The 22,232-nt window shown below is 39.1% G+C and overlaps 1 protein-coding gene across 4 annotated transcripts in view; it reads right to left on the bottom strand.

The window, feature by feature from the left end:
- Nucleotides 1-591: 591 nt before the first annotated feature.
- The window catches only part of epha7 (eph receptor A7), a 70,456-nt gene continuing 48,815 nt past the window's right edge, over nt 592-22,232 (bottom strand). The window contains exons 6-17 of one of the 4 annotated variants that reach the window (XM_084091898.1): nt 16,010-16,134; nt 13,969-14,143; nt 12,922-13,066; nt 12,187-12,242; nt 8,564-8,689; nt 7,932-8,117; nt 7,047-7,108; nt 6,633-6,842; nt 6,275-6,424; nt 2,944-3,137; nt 2,022-2,177; nt 592-1,746 (exon numbers count right to left, since the gene is read on the bottom strand). In XM_084091898.1, the coding sequence (XP_083948024.1) occupies nt 1,632-1,746; nt 2,022-2,177; nt 2,944-3,137; nt 6,275-6,424; nt 6,633-6,842; nt 7,047-7,108; nt 7,932-8,117; nt 8,564-8,689; nt 12,187-12,242; nt 12,922-13,066; nt 13,969-14,143; nt 16,010-16,134 (1,700 nt within the window). In that variant the 3' untranslated portion in view covers nt 592-1,631. The remainder of the gene's footprint in view (nt 1,747-2,021; nt 2,178-2,943; nt 3,138-6,274; nt 6,425-6,632; nt 6,843-7,046; nt 7,109-7,931; nt 8,118-8,563; nt 8,690-12,186; nt 12,243-12,921; nt 13,067-13,968; nt 14,144-16,009; nt 16,135-22,232) is intronic. The other 3 variants (XM_084091899.1, XM_084091900.1, XM_084091901.1) reach the window with 3 other exon arrangements.

Raw genomic sequence — 22,232 nt, 5'->3', positions numbered from 1 at the left:
CAAAAATGGTAGAATTTTATGGCAGCCCAACAAATCAAGCCTAAAAAATGTACACAGTACTCCTTAAAGAATTTAACACTATTACGCATAACATTTAATTGTCAACGAAACATTCAGTTGAGAGTGGAAGGCTGTTATGGCACTAAAACTTTAGCGTAAGCATCAACTTTGAGCTCAGCATAACAAAAGAGCAGAAGAAACAAACCGAAACGTTGCAGTCTAGGTGATGAGATCCTAGTATATAAATTCAACAACTCTCTTTGATCAAATTTTACAGAACTGCTGCTGATTTCCAAGCAGTATGTGAGTAAAAGTCTATACAGCACCTCAAATTATTGCTCATATTTGTCACTCTCTCCCCAAAACAGCTGTGATCTCACCAATAATCTGAAAACCTAAAATTAAGAGCAATAGTTGACTTGTTTTAAGGCAGTATTACTCCTTTACACCACAACATTGTATGATTTTAAAGTCAGTCACCTGCTAGGAAACTGATACTAAACACAAATGAAACTGTTGCTGAAACAGAATTTGTTTCTAAATTAAAAAAGCCTAACTTTTTTTTTTTTTTTTTCATTTTTGTGTTTCTTTATGGAAACATGTATTTATGGTAAATAATATCAATATTAAAAAGGACACATTCAACAACAGCACTGATAAATCCATTCATGTGGTAAATATAAACTTATAAAGAATATTGCCACCGAAGTAGTTGTTCTTACATTAAAAAAACTCCATCACCAATTCTCTTTGTACTAATTCACATCTGAATTGTCACGTAGGATCATAAAATATACCTAACTGTCTGTTCGGGCTGGTATAAAACACAACCAGCCATCCTCAGGAGCTTCATGTATCCAAGCGGTGGGATATTTCTGCTTGATATAAAAGGGCAGGTCAGCCCGACTCTCTGCCAATGCTTCAGTCTGCTGAGAGCTTCATGTAATAGTGCTGGCTGGAGAAGACAAACCTCCTCTTGTCTACTTTCAGCCTCTGAATCTGTCTCTTTCCCTCAAGATGAGACGTTTTACCCTGTTGTCAGTTCCGTAACACAATCCGAGAAAAACAAGCTAACACAAATCAATCGAGTAGAAGAGTAACGTACCACATTGTCTTGATGTGGATATTACAAACCAAAGAAAAAGAAATCTCTCCAAATTCACTCCTTATGAGCTGGATTTGCTTATTTTTATATTCACCCATGATTTAAAAAAAAAGAAACCAGTGAAATCTATAGCAACTATGAGCAAATCAACCTTTTGTGACGATAAAGTCCGTACAAAGCATAAAAAGCCTCTCAAACGCTCCAACTCAATGACGTGAGGAGTTCTTTAGAGCATCCAGAGGAGCGTCCATGTAGGATTCTCTCTCTCTCTCTCTCTTGCATGTTTGCTTTTTCATTGTCTCTCCGTCTCTTGGTTTCCAGCACCTGTGCCAAAATCCTTCGCCAATAACAAAGGAATGATTCTGTTCTGCCAGTTCTGGAAGGTTAATCTCACCGGAAGGGTGTGGAACGTTTTTTTTTTCTTTGTTGTTGATTTATTTTTTCATATTTTTTGCCGTGTCACACACTTTACGGTGTTTCCTGGAGAGTTCTGGTTCATCCGACCGGGAAGGGCTTTGGACCTCCATCACACTTGAATACCCGTCCCGTGAAGATGCAGCATCTGGGCTCTCATAGTCTGTATACTGCTCATGATCTTCTTCTGATGGCCCACCAAGGAGATTCCCAAACTCATTACATCCCTAAAGCAGAAACACAACGTTCATAAATCACAGCAATAGAGCATGAAGTGCCTGAGAGGTATTTCATTACCAAAGCAAAAGGAAACTGAGAAAAGGCCATATTAACTACAACACGATGAGTCAGAGTATGAGTCAAAGAGGTCTGATTAAAATTCAGTGCAATGTCAGGATCGTATTGTGAATGAGAGCTGAGGGCTGAAATTACTCCTAGAAAGATCATGCATTTCTATAGAGCGTGACAGTGTGTAGGAAAGATCACAGCAAAGCGCTCTTACTCGATAGTCATTCTAGCGACAGATTCGAGCGAGCTGTAGCCGGCAGCTGTGAAGTTGTCCACGTATCTCTCCATCTTGATAGCTTCCAACCACTCACTGACCAATCGGAAAGAGGTGAAATCTGGAGTGTTCTGGTCAAGCAGTGGGCTTATGGGTCTGAGGAAAAGGAAAAGAGATATATATGAGTGTTATAATGGCACAGTAACATTATTTCTTAGTACTGCTTTATTGGGGGGGGGGGGGGATCTAACATCCGCAACACGAAAATGATTGTAAGTAGTAATTTTTTTTTTTTTTTTTTTATTGATATTGAGAATAATGAAATCTCAATGATATTCAGCCATCAGCTCTTATTCACAGTACAATATTGTACAATATACAATATTGTACAATATACTAATTTAGAGAACTGTTGTTTTGCATTACTTTGTAACAGGCATGATAAAGGACGGTTACGTGGGTATCTTCCCAAAGTTTTAAAGGTCATATCTTCAATGTGAGATGCAGATCCTGTTGTGATTGTAAACACACTTCCTCTGACTAATACCACACTGGAGGCTGGAGTTCCCACAAGGCTTTAAAGTTTCGAACACTCATTATGACAATTGATTTAAAGTCCTTGTTATCGAACATAAAAGCAAGGAGTCTGTTTTGCTTTATTGATTCCCTGGGATTTATCTTTCATCAGTAAGCCCTAGCGGATAAATCAAATGCTGGACAGATGGAATTGTTCGCAAATTTACTTGCGAACCTATAAAAGGGCTGAAAGACATTGCAGTGAGGTGCAGGAGTATAAAACATAACAACCAACTTCCACGCATCGTAAAAACAAAGCTGGTCTGTGAATGGCATCACTTTCTTTGAGCAGAAATAGATAAAGCTGGGCAGTAAAAAAAAAAAAAAATTGAATGGTGGTCCTCACCGCGTACACGTTCCCATCGGCGTTTTTAAGGTGTTAGGGTTGCGGATCATTTTGTCCAAGATGCCGACGATCTGGTCAAATTTGGGTCGGTCTGCTCGGTCTTTCTGCCAGCAGTCCAACATGAGCTGATGGAGGCCAGGAGGGCAGTCCATGGGGGCGGGAAGACGATAACCCTCCTCTATAGCCTTTATGACCTGCAAGATCAAAATGAGAGATGGAAAATTAGAAAAGGTGCAAAAGAAAACCAAGTGGTTGAGAGACAGAGGTCAAAACGAGTAGCTTAGCCATTAGCATCCAGAACAGAAAGTACACAAAGCCCTGCCTGCACCTCCAGCTCTCTATTTGTATCCCTCTTTCCACTTGCTCATCCTTTAATCAGGACTCTGTAAACAGCCGCTTTGCTGGATAAATCTGTTGTGGTTTACCTCCAGCATTACAAACTACAACAGAGGAAAAGCAGGCTAACCAGATGTGATTATCCTTGCACTGGTTATTGGAGGGTGCCTGAGTGCAAGGAAAGAGTACCACATGAACTGGATGTGAATGAAGCAAGCGCACTGAAAGCTGTTTGTTCAACAGCTGCTTGTGACAGTCATACTATCATACTATCACAAGGTTACAGTTTAAACCAAGGATGAACACATTGTTGCCTGGGTGTCTGTGCACGTCATGGTTTATGAATTGAACGGGTCCATAGAGCAATAAAACCACCTGTTGTCCTACTCACTCAGCATGCTAAGAAATTATAATAATAAGAAATGTTTCTCGAGCACCAAATCAGCACCACTGAATCATGATTTCAGTCAGATCAAGTGATACTGAAGACTGGATTAATGGCTGCTGAAAGTTTAACTTTGCCATCACGGGAATAAATGGCATTTTAAAACATATTATTACAATTTAAAATAACTCTACTTATATTTGAATATATCACAATATTACTGTTTTTACTTTTCGCTGTAAATGAGGCTTCTTTCAAAAACATTTAAATAATTGTACCAACCCTACACTTTTGAACATTAGTGTGTCTGTGTGTTCGTCAGTAAAAAAAATGTGGAAATGCGATTATCGTACAAAACATGGGTTCACAACTAGCACCTAAACTGATGGAATTATTTAAATCTGAGTCGACTAAACTAAACATAGATTTGGCTTGTCCAGAACTATGTTTTTTCCCCCTCGTCTACTCCCAAGGAATAGTAAAAGCAGACTGTATATTTTCCCCAAATCCTCATATGCTATTCTTGTCGTGTCTCTCCAAACCAGGCTTGAGCTACGGAAAGAAAAGTGTCAAAACAGACAGAGTTGAAGAAATGTAAATATTTCCTTCTTTTTTTAGCAGCCCTCAAGGAGTTGTTCGCCTCATTCTCAAAAGGGTATAAAAACATCTGACGCTGAGGCCTGACAAGTATCAAGACTCCACTGAGGCGAATGTTCGAACGCAAAAAATAATAACATTAAAGACTGATACTAGCTATTCACTTCCATGGAGAGCTAACGTTTGCTAGGGAGCAGAGAATTATAAGTCATCATTAGTTTCACTGATAAGGGTTGTTTACCTTCTCTCAAGCTTGTGTAATTTTGACAAAGAGTCTGCCTAACAGAGCATTGTACACAAGACAAGTGCCTACATACAGTGGCGGATTAACAACACTTTCCCTCATACATATCATTAGCCGTGACCATATCTGAATTTCCATCCGGTTCAACTTGAAAACCCTGCACGCATGTGATCAGAATGATGAACGGCACTTTGCTGTCCCAATTTCTTTGAGACAAAAGCTCAGCGCGCAGATCGTTCCGAAGGTTTTGCATGGCTAAGCAGATATCTTTGAATTGATTGAACTCTGCTAATGATGAATTTGGCACGCATTATCATTTCTCATTATAAAGGTTGAAAGTGTAGCAGAATACAAAAAGGAATTCTACAAGCAAAACACTCCATTCCTTTCCGCAGATCCATTAAACCTTTTTATCCTCAAAATGTATCATTAAAACAAGGTCACTCCTGACACCTGTGTTGATATCCAGCTAGAAAATTCAAAGTGTCAGGCGTGCTTAACTGTCCTGATGCTTGAATACCTACAGATTATGTTCACGTTGTAACTAAGGACTTTTAATGCAAGCCGTGGTTTTACAAGACTATAAAGTAAGCTGAACTAACAAGAGACTTCTATTTTCTGCTAAAAGTGAAGTACAAAGGATATTGAAAAACTTTTAGTTTTCCAACAGCATGAAAGATGCTTGAAGGTTATCAAATATATATAATGTTGGCATTTATCATCATTTTCTCACCAGTGTGACAACACCTGTAATACCGGTATCAACGGTATCACTGAGGTGTGGGGGAGTTTTCCCTCTTTTCCACCTCACTTTTAAATCACTTATGAATGCCCATGCGGCAGTGTGCCATTTTACTTTCGCCTTCGAATTAGCGCCAATTCGGAGGCAGCATTTGCTTGAATGGTGGGTTCATTATTTTTCTTAATGAAAAACACAGCAACTACAAAATGACAACTAACCCTATGCAGGGTCCCTATTAGCATTGGGTTTAAATCCAAAATATAGCCAATTAGGACCTTTTACATTTTGCTTTGAAACCAAATCTTCCACCATCGCCTTGTCAGTCAGCTCGCCTCACTCTCGTCATGTGATAAATGAAATCTGACTCCTGCTGCTGTGACTCTCATTTGGCTCCTTTTAACTCTAGTGTCTATTCTCTAACTGAACTAAATGATTTTTATTAGTATAAAAAAATCAAAATGACGGTGGGGTACGGTGCCGCGGTGGGCAAGTGAGGTAACCGGTGTGTGGTTGAACACTGTGTAACACTGGTAAAACTGACTGTTGCAGCAAGCCTAGCGGCATTAATAAATACGAATTATTGTAGAAGGAATTTAAATCATGATGATCACAGAACCTACATATGCCTTCAGTGCAGTGATGAACTGGTGAATTGATATTGTGATGATGACTGGCTGAATGACTGATGATCTGTTCAACTATATAGGCATGATTTGAATGAATAAAACTAAAAAGTTTACTGATTGCTAAACTGCATAAATAAGTAAAGTTTTGTACAGTATATAATAGTTTATTACTGTAGTATATTGCTATATAAAATATAATACAAATAAGTAATTGTACAAATTGTATATAATACTATAATATAATTTGTACTTTTATAATTCTTTTATAATTTTATGTGTAATAATTGTATATATTTTTTTTTTTTATCATATTATATTATAGTATACTGTATTATGTTACATTATATTCCCATTTCCAGAACCATTTGGTTTAATATGTCTGTACAAAAACAGTAACTTACATCTTGATTGGACATGTCCCAGTAAGGTCGTTCACCGTAGGACATGACCTCCCACATGACAATCCCGTAGCTCCACACATCACTAGCTGATGTGAATTTACGGTACTGGATGGCTTCCATTGCTGTCCACCGAACTGGAATCTTGCCACCCTGTTTAGTAATGTGTAGATTTTTAACATTCAGTACACTTAGCATCAACCAGAGAAGAAAATATTGTATTGATGTTCTGTAAGATTCTACCATCACAATGCACCACAAACAGTATCTATATTTGCACAGCACGGATTGATTTGTTTATTCTGAGAGTGCCGTGGGCTTCCAAGGCAGGTACAATGAGACAGCAGCTTAATTGACTCACCGTTGTTGTGTAGACAGCTTCGGGATCGTCGTCAATCACTCTGGACAGGCCAAAGTCGGACACTTTACATACTAGATTGCTGTTGACAAGAATGTTTCGCGCCGCCAGATCGCGATGGACGTAGCCCATGTCTGAGAGGTATCTCATCCCGGCTGCGATGCCACGCAGCATTCCAACCAACTGAATCACAGTGAACTGCCCATCATGTTTCTGTGCAAATACAAACAGAGAAATGTTGTCTATCCATCACCACCGCACAACAGACACATGCTCCATCCACCACGTGGGGGGGATGCTGACAGTAACACGGCCCAAGAATGAGCAATGGAATGGTAAATCGCAGTGGGTGTAATGAACAGAACAGAAAAGATATTGTATTCACTGACCAGATTGTCTAGGGTGGTTTATACGTACCCTGAGGAATGCATCTAATGAGCCATTTTCCATGTATTCAATTACTATCATGACTGGTTTTCCTGAAAGAGCAAAGAACAGACTCCATTAAAGTGAAGTGCGGCCAACGCACACTGTACGAAAGCAGTAATGAGAAACAATTTGCAGACAATTCTACAACACTGGATTCACTTTAGACTGATGACAGGGCTTTTCATAAACACTTTTGGAATGTACACCCGCCAAAAATAATAATAAACGACCCTGAGCCACAAATAATTTTATCCAAAATTACAAGATCAAATCATAACAATATGACTTCACAACTGAGCTTACGGTAAGTCATAACTCTTCAGAATTTAGAAGATTAATAGTGCACCATTAAAGTTCAATTTCTGCCAGACTAAGCAATACTTTGTCTTGTTTAAATGTCATGTAACTGCTTTAGTCTAACTGATTTTGCAAAGTCGGACTAACAGACCTACATAATAGGATTGTAGCTTTGCTTCATCGGACTACAATTGGCCTTGTCATTTTGTTTGATGTGTATTTAAGATTTAAAAATATATAAAATGTCAAACATATCGAATAACATGCACTACAGTTCAAATTATGATCAAATACTTTGCATGCACTTTAGCATGTTAGTCAGCACATCAAAATAAGGGCTTCTTTAAAAAAACATTTCAAATCATTTTGATTTAATCTTGTCATGCTTTAAAGTAAAACTTTTAATTTGACATTACTACAAAGTGCACTTTTTAAAAGTGCATTTAAGGATATTTAGAAACAGTCATGAAAGAGTACTCTCTTTAAGTACACTTCTTTTTTACAAGGTAAGGGCGTCTTGCTAGTTAAGAAGCCACATCCAGTATTCAAAGCATATGCACGTGATGAACTTCCCACCTCTTGTGACGACACCCTCCAGATGGACCACATTCGGGTGATCAAACTGGCCCATTATGCTGGCCTCGCACAGGAAGTCCCGCCTTTGTTTTTCAGTGTAGCCTACTTTCAGCGTTTTTATGGCCACCGACACGTCCCTCTTTCCCGGCAGCTTCAGTCGTCCACTGCACACCTCTCCAAACTCTCCTGTGAAACACGCAACCACCCGCAAGCTGAGTTCGAGAGATCCGGGTCAAGTTTAACACCTGTTCCGATGGTGCTTAATACATATCAGTCATGCAGGCAGCAGGATTCAGCATTATATGATGCTATGCATCGGTACACAGGGGAGTGCAACCAAGAGAGCAGATAATTGGATATGCTATATAGAGGACACGCTAACACACTTATTTGGTTTATAACTAAAAGGGATGTGGCAGCAATTCATCAATGGCGATGCATTTATGTGCATCCTGGCCTTAAGAGAAGACATATTAATTATAAACCAATCCTACAGCAGCGCTATCAATAACAGGAGGCCAGAGAGATGCTCTGGCCGCTATCGAGAGTGTAAATATTTGGTTGTCATTGTGATAAATGAGAGAGGTGTGTGACTAAAGCGAGGCAGCGGAGAAGACAAGAGAAGAGCTCACCTGCGCCGATAACCCTCTCAATCTTAATGCAAGAGGCATCCAGCTCCTTCGCGAACTGATGGACAGCCCTGTTCGGGTCCTCGTAGGTTTCAGGGTCAATGTATGTTTTGGTGCCTGGAAATTTAACTGTAGAAGGGTAAGAGGATTACTGTTACGATTAAATATGCATGCCGCACACACACAGAGCCCTTGATGGACGGATGCGATTACTGGAGGGTAGAGACACGGGGCTGTGGGCTAAACAGCACACTGTGATGGAAGATAGCATGTCAAAAGGTCTCTTTCATCAAATAATAAAACCTATGCTTTTATTTTTCCACACATATTTCATAAAAAACGCTATTACATTTTCTTGTTAACCTTCTCACAATGGAGCCGAAAGGGTATTAGCCATACAGCATGGCAGCAGCATACATAGCTGTCACTCATTGGATAATGGGTTTCATAAAACTGAGCTATTGTTTGAATGCCGAGAAAGAATGTTCCACTGCATTGTGAAACAAACATGAGAGATTTATTATTATTATTATTATCAATAAATATTTAAATATATAAAAGACAATATCTAAAAAACAACATACAGTATATTAATTATTTTATTAATACCATGGATGGAATTGACTATTCATTGTAACAATTATTAAAACATTATTATGTTAATAATAATTTGTATTAATCATATTAATAAAGCACTAATTATATTAATAAATTATAATGCCCAATTGGCAATATTTGACTTTATTTTATCTATACACAACACTTTTTATTTAAAGGCCAATTAATGTGTTCGCCCAGTCTTACTATCTAATCAAATCCTATAAATACATTGCTACCTGTCAACTTCAACATTAAGCTCCGCTTAATGAGATGCAAAAAGTAATAGGCTACATCATGCTGAGATGAAAACGACTAAAATGGACTGTTGCTAACGAGTAATTAAATTACTAATTTGCAACAAAAGCAATGCCGAGGAACAGGGAGAGAGCTTTTTCCTGATATCCCCCAGTTCCTTCAAGGCAGTGTCGGCCTACACGATGACATAAGCAAACGGGCATTGTGCTCCAGTCATATGCAACGGCAGCAGATATTTCCCTTCTTCTTGCCTGCTATAATTGCTTCGTCCATCTAAGTTGTCAGTAAATCTGATAGAACGTGTTTATCACTGCTGCCCGCACAACACGAGCAACAAATTGGGCGTACGAGTACGATGCGTGCCTTATCTGCCTTTTGTCAAACCAGCTAGCATCTTGTGGTTTTGCGTAGCTGAGCAGGTTCTCTTTAAAAGCAGATGTTGTCTGTAGTGTCTGGTGCTGTTTTTGGCAGGGTTGCATGACGGCGAGAATATGGCAAGCTGTAAGCCTCAGCGTGTGGGCAAGAACGCTAGTGAGATTGAGCTGCCCCTGAACAAGCAAGCTGTGCCACCTTGAACCTTTGTTTCCAAATCAGCAGTTTGCCTACAGCACTGATCATTAGCAGAGCAAGTCTAGGGAGGCCGTTGCCAGTGCTATCTCCAGGGGCTTCATTAGGGACTGCTGAGAGAAAACATCTTACTGGCCGAGAGGCCTGGGCGCAGGGGTTCAGAATGCAGAAGTCAAACACCTAGAGGAACATCTTAACGCTAAGAGGTCTGTAAGCTCTCTTTAGATGAAGATCTGGTGATGAGGGCATGTTTCTGTAGGGTTATGGCCTAGCTTTACACCATAGGCAATGCTAGACATGTAATCTGTGATCATAGAGCATTGACTGTAGCTCTATACAGTTATTGGCAGAATTTGCACACATTTGAATTCTGTGGAATAGATTTAAATATGGCAATGTGCACAATATATCTGACCATATCTGGATGTTAAACTGTTTAAACATCTCCAAAGCCCATGATATTTTCTCCCCTTCTGATTAATGAAACTTGTTCATGCATTTTTTTTTTCACATCTGGACTTGACTACTGCAATAGTGTTTTTTGCTGGGCTACCAAAGAGCTCTTTTAAACATTTACAAAGAGTTCAGAATGCAGCTTCAACACTCAGATCCCTTCCTTGCCTGTATCATTCAGAATTGAATTCAAGATCCTCTCATTAGTTTGTTAAATGTCTTCCTGGTACTGCCTCAATATACCTTTCTAATTGGTTGAATAAAAATACTGGTTGAGTAAGATTGCTCCGAACATCCAATGGTAAGTTGCTGGTTGTACTAAAACACAGCTAAACATTGGTGAGTCAGGCTTTAGTCATTTTGGTCCCAAGCTATGAAACTAACTTCCTGACAACCTACGAGCAATTGACTCACTACGCCCTTTTTAAAAGTATCTCAAAACACATTTGTTCACTAGGGCCTTTCCTTGATTTTTATGCAATACTTTTTTGTTGCAGGTTTATTATTCTATTTCTATTATGCGAGTACATGTGTTTTTCTCTTCCGTGAATGCACACATGCATTTATCTTCTGTAAAGCACTTTGTAAACACTGTTTTTAAAAAGTGCTATAAATAAAGCTTTACTTACATTTAGTTGTTTAGATCATCATCTAGCATTAATTTAAAGAGATGGCCACAGATTAGTATTACAAAGTAGTACTACAAAGTAGCATAGATCAGGGTTATTATCACTAAAGGAGTAATTCATCACTGGATAAATTGGGCTAAATAATTGGGCTTACAATAAAACCTCTTCAATAAAAAGTCATTAATCAGTAAATGACTAGAGAAAACAGAGAAAAGGGGCTGTGATGTTCCCGATTGCCAAAAACTTAACACAAAATGCACTTTTGATTTTGATCTCGCTGTCCGTGGGGGCAGATACAAAAATGTCAAAGTTTGATCTGTAGTTTAAACGAAAGCCCTAGAGCTGTCAAAATTAAGCCGTATGACACAAAACGTGTTATTTTGTGCCTTCCAGACTGGGTGCAGGTAACATGGAGAAAGAGTACAGATTGTTCATTTACACATAATCATTGAAAACTGGTGAACTTATCCTTTAACCAAAACTAATAAAAATAAAATATAAATATTAGATAAAAAACTTGATAAAAAAAATGCAGCCTTGGCAACTAATTGAAATAAGCTTAAGTTGAAGCACTAAAATTACTAACTGGAAATGAAATAAAAAACAGGAAATTACTCTAAAAACTAAAACTGAAAAAAAAAAAAAAAAAAAGAGTTTTTATAAAAAAACATTACAAGAAAAAAAAAATCTAAAATAAAAACTAAATGTATAAAATAGTATAAAACTATAAAATGGTTTACCATAATTTTAATTTCTCTTTTTACTAGCTAAAAGCATTAAACTAAAATGATCTCTGTATTTGAGTATTTAAAGGAAAGGTTCTAGATATTTCATAAAAATATGGAAACATATGAGAGGGTACAGCTGTTATGGTTGACCAGAACGTGATCAATGATGTACAGCATGGTTCTTGCTCCTCTCCTCCTGCAAAGTTTAGTTCCCATCCTGCTCTGCTTAACACACCTGCCTGTAATTTTCAAGCATGAGCCCAAAGACCTTGATTAGCTGGTTCAGGTGTTTGATGAGAGTTGGAACGAAACTCGGCAGGATGGTTCTCCAGGAGCGCGGCTGAGCACCACTGATGAGCATGTGTATAATGAGCTGGTGAAAGCTGCCACTCACATTGAAAGTAGAGCTCCTCGTCCCCTTCCTGATCGGCCTTACTGTAGCCACAGTGTCTATACAGGGGGAAAAAGAAACTAATTAATGGCCTGCAGTCACCAGACATATCATTTCAAACATAACAGGGCTATGGAATGTTAATCGAAATGTTTTTCTGGACACGGAATAGAAATGCCATGTATTCCTGTTCCGTGCTATGAGCTTCGACATAAATTAATTGATTTAGATTTTTTTGTCTTTCAGAATGATCGGAATTTAAAAAATATATATATTTACAAATAAATTATCTGCAATTTCTGGAAATTATATTTCCAGTTGATGATTGAGAATAACTCCATAATGAATTGAATACCAAAGCATTCAGAGCATTCAGTGTCGATGGACATGCAGGAGAGCAATATGTGTTTGTGAAGGGTTGGGAGGACATGGGAATCAGTGACAAACATCATGAGTGAAGTTTTCAGATGGAAAAACACTGGCATTCTTGGTTCAACAATGACAAACAGGTACAAAAGTAAGAAGGAAGGATTCGCAGTTGTGAATCCCATCCTGGGTGTATGCTAACAGCAAGAGCTAGTGAGGCGAAAATGCATCAGAGGTCACATTCCCACAAGGTACAACATGATGGTGGGTGGGTGAGTGTGATCACACGCAAGTGGGCGAGGGTGTGAACTCCACAGCTATGGTGGCCTTTGAGGGACAGAAAGGCAAACTGAGAGAGCGTATGAGACTCACAGTAGCGGAGAGTCAATGGGGGCCGCGAGAGCGTACCTTCTCCCTATGATGAAACCAAACACCATGAAGACCAGGATGATGGTACCGGCTACCGCCACCACCGCAATGATGATGACTGGATTCTGCTCACTCGATATGACTGTAGCTGCAATTAAAACACAAATAAATAATAAAAGTAATGCTATAAGCTTAGTTTATAAAATATAGGGATTAAAAATAAATCTGTACCATATTGGATTTATTTAATTTTTTTTATTAATTAATTGTTTATGCTCATTTCTCCTATATTTACACTCAGGTTACATTTTCTGTCATCTAACTCTAATAACACTGTTAAATGTAATCTTTATCAAATCTCAAAATTAGTATCCATTTTCATACTGTACATTATTATGTTATAATGCCTACATTTACTTGCAGCATTTAAAATGACTGGTTTTAGTGTTTTATTTTAAATTTATTTAAAGAAAATAGTTTAGAATTTTAATATCAGTGATTTACAGCTTATTGGAATTGGCTAGAATTTTACTATTGGTGCATCGCTAATAAACTATTTGGCAAAAGGAGAAAGCAGGATAGCTTAAAGCAAAGCTCCATTGAAAAATCATGGGATGGTTGTAACCCCCTTTTCATCCTCTCTCTGCTGCAGGGAGGGGCTAGCTCTATTTTAGGGTCTCGCTGAGTGCACGGTTCTACTGTTTCTGAAAGTGGGCTTAATAGTCCCAGATGGTAATACAGTGGCCTGCATTTGAAACAATGACACATTCAGGTTGGATTGTTCACGTTAGGTTTGTTTCTCCGAATCAAAAACACTGCGCTCATTGACAAACTGCAGAGGGAACCGAAACATCTTATCTAAAATACACAATGTCTTAGGAACAGTCTGGGTCAGAGATTTTATCTGGAAGAAGCTGGACCTTTCCTTCGGGTATAATCGGATAGATCATAATGCAAAGCCTTGCTAAACTAGAGCTAAACTAGCAGGCCAATTAGCAAAAGTAGATAACAATAGCTTAAGATAACTGTTTCACATCCTGTTTTGCTCACCAGATCCAGTGGATTCTTCCTTGGTGGTGACCTCTAGTCTTGGTCCGAAAGTGCCGTATCCAGCAGCGGTGAATGCTCGAATCTGAAAGACGTATGCTGTGCTTGGCTTCAGATTATTGACTGTGGCTGAAGTGGACTTTGACTTCACGGTGGAGTAAATGCGATCCTTCTGGTCCTTCAGGTTCAAAAGAAGAAAACAAAATAACAATCTTGTCACAGGGTATCAAAAGCACAAAATTGTACAAATTCTTTATAGAGAGGGGGGTTACACTGAAGTGTTTGGCAGCGAATACTGGAGCATTTGGCCCTTTTCACACGTAAAGAGTTCAAGCAGAGGCAATATCACAGTTTTTCATCCGTAACCTAGGTAACCAGAAGCAAGCTGTTTGCGAGGAGCTGGTGCTTCATTTACAATTGGAATGTCAAAGAGAGATTTAGGAAACACAAACACATGCACAGCCACACAGAGTGTACTATATCCCAATTTGCATGCTATCTGTCCTATGTAGTAGGCGAGATTAAGATTAGTGTGTCACAGTGTGTTGACAATGGTATGCAAAAGATGTCTGAAGTTCTATTTTTTGGTTAATATTGCCCACTTGTACAACAAAAAGGAAGCAGTTTGTACTTGTTCTACTACCACAGTAATATTCAAATGTTTGAAATTAATTTAAACAAAACAAATTCAGCGATATTCTAACATAATATCCATCTACCATCATATGTCCATTTCAACTTCATAATAAATCAGATAAGGTAATTGTCAGATAACATTAAAAAATTGTAATAAATTGAGAGGTAAATAAAGTTGCAATTGTGGCAATTATGGAAAAAGTAATTGTAAAATTAATTGTGAGATAAATACACAATTACAAGATAAAGTCACATTAGGATAAAGTAACACTAGTGATATGTACATTATGAGAAGTAATTACAATACAAAAGTTGCAATTTTGAATCGATATAAAGATTTAAAGATATAAACTCAAAATTACGAGGAAAAAAGTTCCTAGTCTTCAAAAGTAAATTGTAATATAATATTACACAATATTATGTTTTTACTGTATTTTTGATCAAATAAATGTAGCATTGGTGAGCATAATATACATGTAGACATATTCACCTGTGTGAATGCCATAGCTGCAACATATGAAAAGCATACTACTGTAGTGCTATACATAGTGTTTTTCCGCTGATCTTTAAACTCTCTCCTAGACAAAAAAAAAAAAAAACTTAAATGGAATGCCACAGGCTGTTAGGAGTGAAGTCAAGCTTGCTTCTAATTTTCAAACAGGACGGACAACAGCCAGGGAGCGCTGCTCAGGAGGCTAGCTCTGCTTTCACATTGCCTAAGAGACCGGAACCCTACAGGCTGAGCGCCGAGCGAACACGCTGGAACTTTCTGCTCATGCTTGACTAGCTTACATATGAGTTTGATGGTAGACACTATGAAGCTGTGCTTTATAATGGATGGGAGGAGGGATTGAGCAGGAGAGTGAGCTGAGGTGAAAGAAATTAAGTGTGGTATGTGTTTGTGTTCATGTTTTTTGGGACTACAGTACTGATTAATGTTTTAGTGGCAGCGTGAGCAAACCTGCAAGGAGTTGTGGGTTGTTTTTCATCGAACAGATGCTCAGGTACAATTCCAGACATCACGAGGTATGTGTGCTGCTCTTGTGTGTGCATTTCTGAAGTGGTCTTAGACGTGCACGAGTGTGGCGGTGGTAAACTGAGACGGTCTTGTGTATGTTTGTGTGGGATTGGTGAAGGACCTCAGTCTAATTAAAATCTTATGAGTGTCTCATTCATTATAGCAATTAGATGGGAAGGATCCACTCAGACCGGAGCATTTGACTACGAGCTATGTGCACAGAGAATGCAAATCATGAAAAAGATGAAAACATGCAGGAAAGGACAGGTTGCATGGGAATTGGGATGCTGACAGACAGGTAGACACTGTCTCTCTCTGTCTGTTATTTTCTGAAACAAATACATATATTCATTAATAGCTTGTGCTCTGGAGCAGGTGGTGTGGACTCACTTTCTCATAGTACTTGATCTCATATTCGGTGATGACGCCATTGGGCTGCTCTGGTTCCTGCCAGGAGAGCTGAACGCTGTGCTGCTGAACTCGCTCCTTTATCACCTCACTCACCTGAGATGGGGCTGAAAGAAAGAAAAAAAGAAGGAAAGATTTTTGAGTTTTAGTAATTCAGTACATGTTACAATGGTACAATAAAAAATATACATGCCTTATTACAAAATGAACAAAACACAGTAGTTTAATCGTATCTGTAAAACTGAAAGTTGCTTGATTGACATATCACACAATTGATGTTTGTGTATCTGTAAAGCTTTACAATTAATTGCACAATTTTTTTATTTTAATGTAATGTACAGAAACAATTCCAAGATATAAAGACAGACAGACAGACAAAACAAAAACATAAATAATAGGGAAAAATATGACTTATCATTTGAGATCTGTTTGCATGAAAGAACATACTGAGCCAACAGCACCTTAATATATTCACATACGCATGAAAAAGCGATTCCCTTGCTTTAATGCAAATTCAGTACTTGGTTGGCACAAATACACACAGACAGAATCTTGTGTCACTACTGCTGCTCTGATGAATATTCACTTGGTGGCTGCTAAATGTTTACACCTCATAATGGAAATTTCAATTACTGAGCAAACAGCAGAAGACAGCCTTATCCCTGTCAGAGTAAAACTGCAACGTTTGGCTTATGAATGTCAATTAAGTCAAATTAATTCTGCCGACACATGCGGAAGTGCTTTTAAGAGAAATGCACCCAACCCCATTGGGCGTCTCATTTATTCCCTCCCTTTAGCGCCACTTCCAGATCCGCGTGTGCCTCCAATACTCTTTCTTCGCCAGTGTGCTATAATTGTCTTTAAATTACAAAGTTATTGCACACTTTGTACGTTGACTTGGTATACTATTTCCAAATGCTGTGTGAATGTAAAACGAGAAGCTTGTGGGTAACCCAAATGAAATTCCTTGTTTTTAATAACCTCAGAAATAAGATCCGTTCGAATCTCAAAAGGTAACCTTCGGATGAGGACATTCTGGAAGAAGTGCATGGAAAAGTAGCGCTCATGCACACAGCATTAATGAGTGTCCACTCTCAACGGACGTCTGTTAAAGTAAGAAAAGACAGAATTACCTCAAGTAGAGGGGAAGGAAAAAGAGAATTAGGCTTCGAGAGGAATTTAACTGATCTGTGTGTGCAGTGAGACAGAGTGAGAGAAGTAGTGACATCTCCGTATCGGTGCTCGGTGATCCGTTGAGGGCAAGAATCCAGGGTCACGACCTCATTTGACCCGGGATTTTGTTTTTTCTCGCTGATCTCGTGGTAATGAGCGATTCAGGATTAAAACCTCATTACGGGCTATCTGGTACCACGGATGGCAGCGCAGATCTAAAACCGCAGCAGTCAGATTGTGTTTTGACATATGTAGTATAATCCAACTAAAACAATCTAATTTCCCATCCAGATCTGAAGGTTGGCCAGACCAACTCACACAGACAGACACTCACACTACACTGTGCCAGCCTGCATGGTAGTTCGTAAACCAGCCAAATTCCTTGTTCTCCTTAAGAGGCTATTCAGTCTAAACCACACTAGCTTTAATTTAACACCACAGCAATCGTACTGATGCATTTAGGGATGTTGTTACATACTCAAGGTGTTTTTAACTCCCTCAGCTGGAAACTGTGCTGATGAAGAGGACTTAAACAAGACTGATTTCCTACTTTTTTTTAGCTTAGTCAAAGCAGTCCGAGCGTCTCAGAATCTGTGTTTGTTTTTCGCCTATGTCCACATTCATTGTATGCAGAGAGTGTCAATTACCCATGAGGAGTGGGGCGATGGCAGGCAGGACACGCCAATTTAAAGAGCACACTTGTACAGCACAGAACCAGTTGTACTGGAGTAATTGGATCTTTTGACTGCTCCTTCTGTAGTGTTTCGTATGAGGTGCTCGACTGTCTTTCGGAATAATAGCCTCGGTCCTTTTAACCTGATCTGGGAAATAAAAGTTGTTACTGTTTCTCTGGAGCTACTTCTCCCACATGAAGTGTTTTCTTTTTATTCTTGTGTATGAATTTCCATATCCAGCACACCCTCTGACTTCTGAATCTAGTTACACTATACAAACATGTGTACGCTGCTTTTTCCATTGACAGGTCAATCTGTTAGAGACTTGTATTTACTTGTAAAAGCACTAAACTTTGGCCCTAAGGCAACAGATGTTTGCTAGTTTTGACAAGCCACTTATCAAGATAGTAATACAACCAAATAATATTAAGTAAATGTAACCTAAAATGTGTTAAAGTGTAAACGGATGTCTTTAGAGAGAGACTTGAACAGAAATAAGTTCTTTAAAAAATTGAAAAAGAGTTTTGAGGCTTTTAGTTCAAGTCTGTTAGATTCGAGACCATACAGTATATGTGCAGTATAGGGATGCACTGATATAAAAATTCTGGCCAATAATGATAATTATATTAATGTTTTGTCTGATAACCGCCCTCGTCAAGCCATTCAACTGGGTCTGAGACATCTAGAACTTCCAGAAGAACAACCTTACCACTATCTTCAAAAACTTAAATGTGGAAAAACCTAGATATACCCACAGATATACTTATTTGCTCCACAACTTTCACTACATCATGAAAGCTAAAACACAACTATCTGACTCCTGTTCAAACTTTTTTTATATATATATATTTGACATAATTTAAGGCAGGGCCCAAACTTTCATCATAAACAGCAGCCTCCTGTTCCAGCAATGCAGGACAGGCCACCATCCCCTCTCCGCTGAGAACCAGCCGAGTAATTGAGAATCGAGCGTGATGACAGCCCTCATATCGACTCGAATCTGCGAGCTGGAAGAGAGACCCTGAGTTCAGTGTTAATATGGAGGAAATGTGTCCCTCACTCCCTCTCTGTGGCACTTTCCCCATGGTATGTTTAACCACTGCCCTATAACAACCATTAATGACATGCTTACCTCAGAGCGAGTCAACCCACTCCCACTTTTATCGCACGTAAGGGGCCTAGCGCAGCAGAAAATCGGATAATTGTTCTGTCTGTCCTAAAGAGGCAGTGCGAGGGGGGGACGTTTTGTGTGCAGTGGCTGGGTGACATAAAAGCAGATATTAGTGACCTTCTCAAGCCTCCTAATGCATAAGTTAATTCAGGCAGAAGCAAGCGTCTATCATGCTCTGCATTAGAATACATTAGGGATACATTATGCACGGATGTTTTTATATACTCTCAGCTTCTTTCTCTCTCTCCCTCTGTTGGCTGGCTGTGGCGTTCAGTATCTGAAAGTGCAGAAGCACTAGAATGCCATTGTTTTACAGAAATCATTTTCTCTTTCTGCTTTGCTTGTGCAGTATTAACTTTGAAGTATTTTAATTATCCAGCCACTTAAGTCAAGACTGACACTCTCACGTCCATGAATTCTTTTCATCCACCTAAAAACTACTGAATAACCGTGAGCGCTTACCAAGAGATGCCAAATGAAACGGCTCCACAAACACATTCTTAAGTGCTGCATTGCAGCTCCTATTCTTTGACAAAGGCCAGGAGACGGAAGAATAGAGGTTTTGCTTTAACCAAGGGCGCAGGAATGATCTGAGAAGCATGCAAAAAAACCTTATCAGCCTGGTTCATGAATATTAATGAGGCGATGTTAATGTCCGCCCAGTAGTTCTAACTGGTTTGTTGAAAAGCAGGTGGGTTTGTTTGATCGACCGCTGATACTATCATCTGGCAGAGGCTTCTTCTTGGTTGTAAGCTGTCGTTTTATGTGGCCAACTAAATGTTTTTCTGTAAAAACACTAAATAAAATTACTACTGCAAAAAAAAAAAAAGTCTTACAATAGTCAATACAGCTTTAAGTGTGGGGCATTTTGAGCATCACTAAAGAAATCCTGCATACACGGCAGGTGGGGGGTTAGGCGGGTATGTGGGACGTCCTCTCTACAGATTTCTGTCATTTGCTGGATATTTTTATATATTTATGGTCGTCCCTCGGCTGGAGCACAGGACTTTAATAGAGCTGGGCCTCCCACAGACGGCTTTTCCAGAGCCCTATGAAAACATCGAGATCGGCGACAGAGCTCTCGTCGGACAGACACTAACGAGGGCTGGCGCAATCAACATTACTTAGCTTGACATTTTGACTCTAAGCAGGAAAAGAAAAAAGGCCTGCGAAAGAGACGGAGCAGCATAAAAAAATTAAAAAAACCTCAAGGAGAGGCTGCACCGGTGTGTGAGAGTGTGTAAATGAATATGAGAACGGAGAAAGCGTGGGTGTTAGATCTGCCTCATTATTGCCCCTGGCTACCACAAAATGTGTGTGAGTGTGTGAAGGAGCATGTCCTCTTGTTTCTCCAATCTGCCACTGCTTCACAAGCCCAGGGAGATGGCGTGTGTATGTGTGAGTGTGTGAATACTTATTTAGACTAACCTGCATAATGAGTTGAGACATGAGATTTTGTATGTGTGAATAATGGTGCTTCATGACCCAAAAATGATGGACAGCAAAGGGAAAAAACAATGCTCAATGCAAATAATAAAATGCTACAAATAAATGTATAAATTAAATAGGATCAACAACTTTTTTAAATGTTTCCCATTCAGAATATTGTTGGGCCTATGCATTTTATAGTCATAATCAAATCAAGTTTATTTATTTAGCATATTTTAAAGTCACAGAAGTTGACCCAAAGTGCAGCACAATTTTAAATAAATAAATTGAGCAAAAATATTACATGTTTACTCTTATAAAAATATTAAATTATATTATATTATAATAAATCATAACAAATAATAAATTATAATACCTTCCAAAGTCCAATGTAAATGTATATCATCATTCGCTCGGGGCTGTGTATGCTTGGACCGGCCTCACGCCGAAGGTTATTTACTCAGGCAGTTGATAGTGCACATAGTTGAGTGCAAACATTAGAAAGACTGAGTGGGAAAAAAGAAAGAGAGGACAAAACCCAGAGAAATAAAGAGACAGAAGCCAGAAAGGGAGAGAAAGTAAGGAGAGGAGAATTCACTCCGTCAGTAGAGGATCAGTGATTCAGAAAATAAAGTAGGTAGAAGATGATGGCCCCCCGTTTTGATGAATGTTGAGGGAACCGGCAGAATTGCAGTGACAAGGTTTTCTCTTTTGCTGTCTTGTGCTGTCTCTCCCTTTCTCGCTTGCTGTCCGTCCCTCGACCCCCAGCCCCGGCGTCCTCCCGCTGCACACTACCAAACAGAAATGTGCTTTCCCAACCACCGTTACCAAGAGCTTTGTCACTTTCAGTTAGAGCGGGGCCAGGGGGACGCTCCGATTTGGTGCTGCACACAGGAACCGCTCAAGCTGCTAAGTAACGCTTTCATTTCTCTCAGGGATCAAAGCCCGAGTTTTCGGCAAACCGTGAGATGCTTTAGAAGTGAAAAGGCCATTGAAACTCACACTTGCAGCTGAATCTGAAAGTAAAAAGTACAGTTCTGGGTCTTGTCACATCTAGTTTGCTTGGTGTTTTCTTTAAATGATGTAAATGTAAGTAAGCGAAACGAAACATATCACAACCTGTAATATTTTGCCTTAATATTTGAGAAGCTAAAAGCTTTTTTCCACGTCTCCATCCTCACTATCAGTCTTTCTTTAATAGTAATGGTAAGAATTCCATATGAGAGTTCTTGATGACACACCCTGTGCTTTAGAGGGGTGCTATTACGATAGCTGTCTCTCACAATTCGGAACCATCCTATTAGACTGTAGAGAGAAGTGGAATCCAATTCAAAAGCAGATCCAGGCAGCAAAGGCTGTTCATTCCAGTCTGTCATTGGCAGAGCTGATTGATAAAGATTACTATTTGAAAACACAGATTTGGAAAAGCTCTAAAACATACAAATTACAGCTTCACACTGTGAAAAATAATGTTTATCCAGAACAAAAAACTAAATTATTGGAAGTTGTTTCTGCCTCAGAGCAAAAAGGAAGGAAGGAAGGAAGGAAGGAAGGAAGGAAGGAAGGAAGGAAGGAAGGAAGGAAGGAAGGAAGGAAGGAAGGAAGGAAGGAAGGAAGGAAGGAAGGAAGGAAGGAAGGAAGGAAGTCTTAAGGTGCTTCTCATTTTTTATTTGTGGATCCTCGCTTCCTTTCCTCACGTCTTAGCTCCACCCCCTTAGGATGCGAGGGAAGGAGACACCTGTGTATCCTCGCTCATGAC

Source organism: Abramis brama (genome assembly GCF_963993115.1).
Source record: "Abramis brama genome assembly, chromosome: 18".
NCBI lineage: Eukaryota > Metazoa > Chordata > Actinopteri > Cypriniformes > Leuciscidae > Abramis > Abramis brama.
The sequence above is the reverse complement of the archived record's forward strand: the minus strand, read 5'-3'. Positions and strand labels throughout refer to the sequence as shown.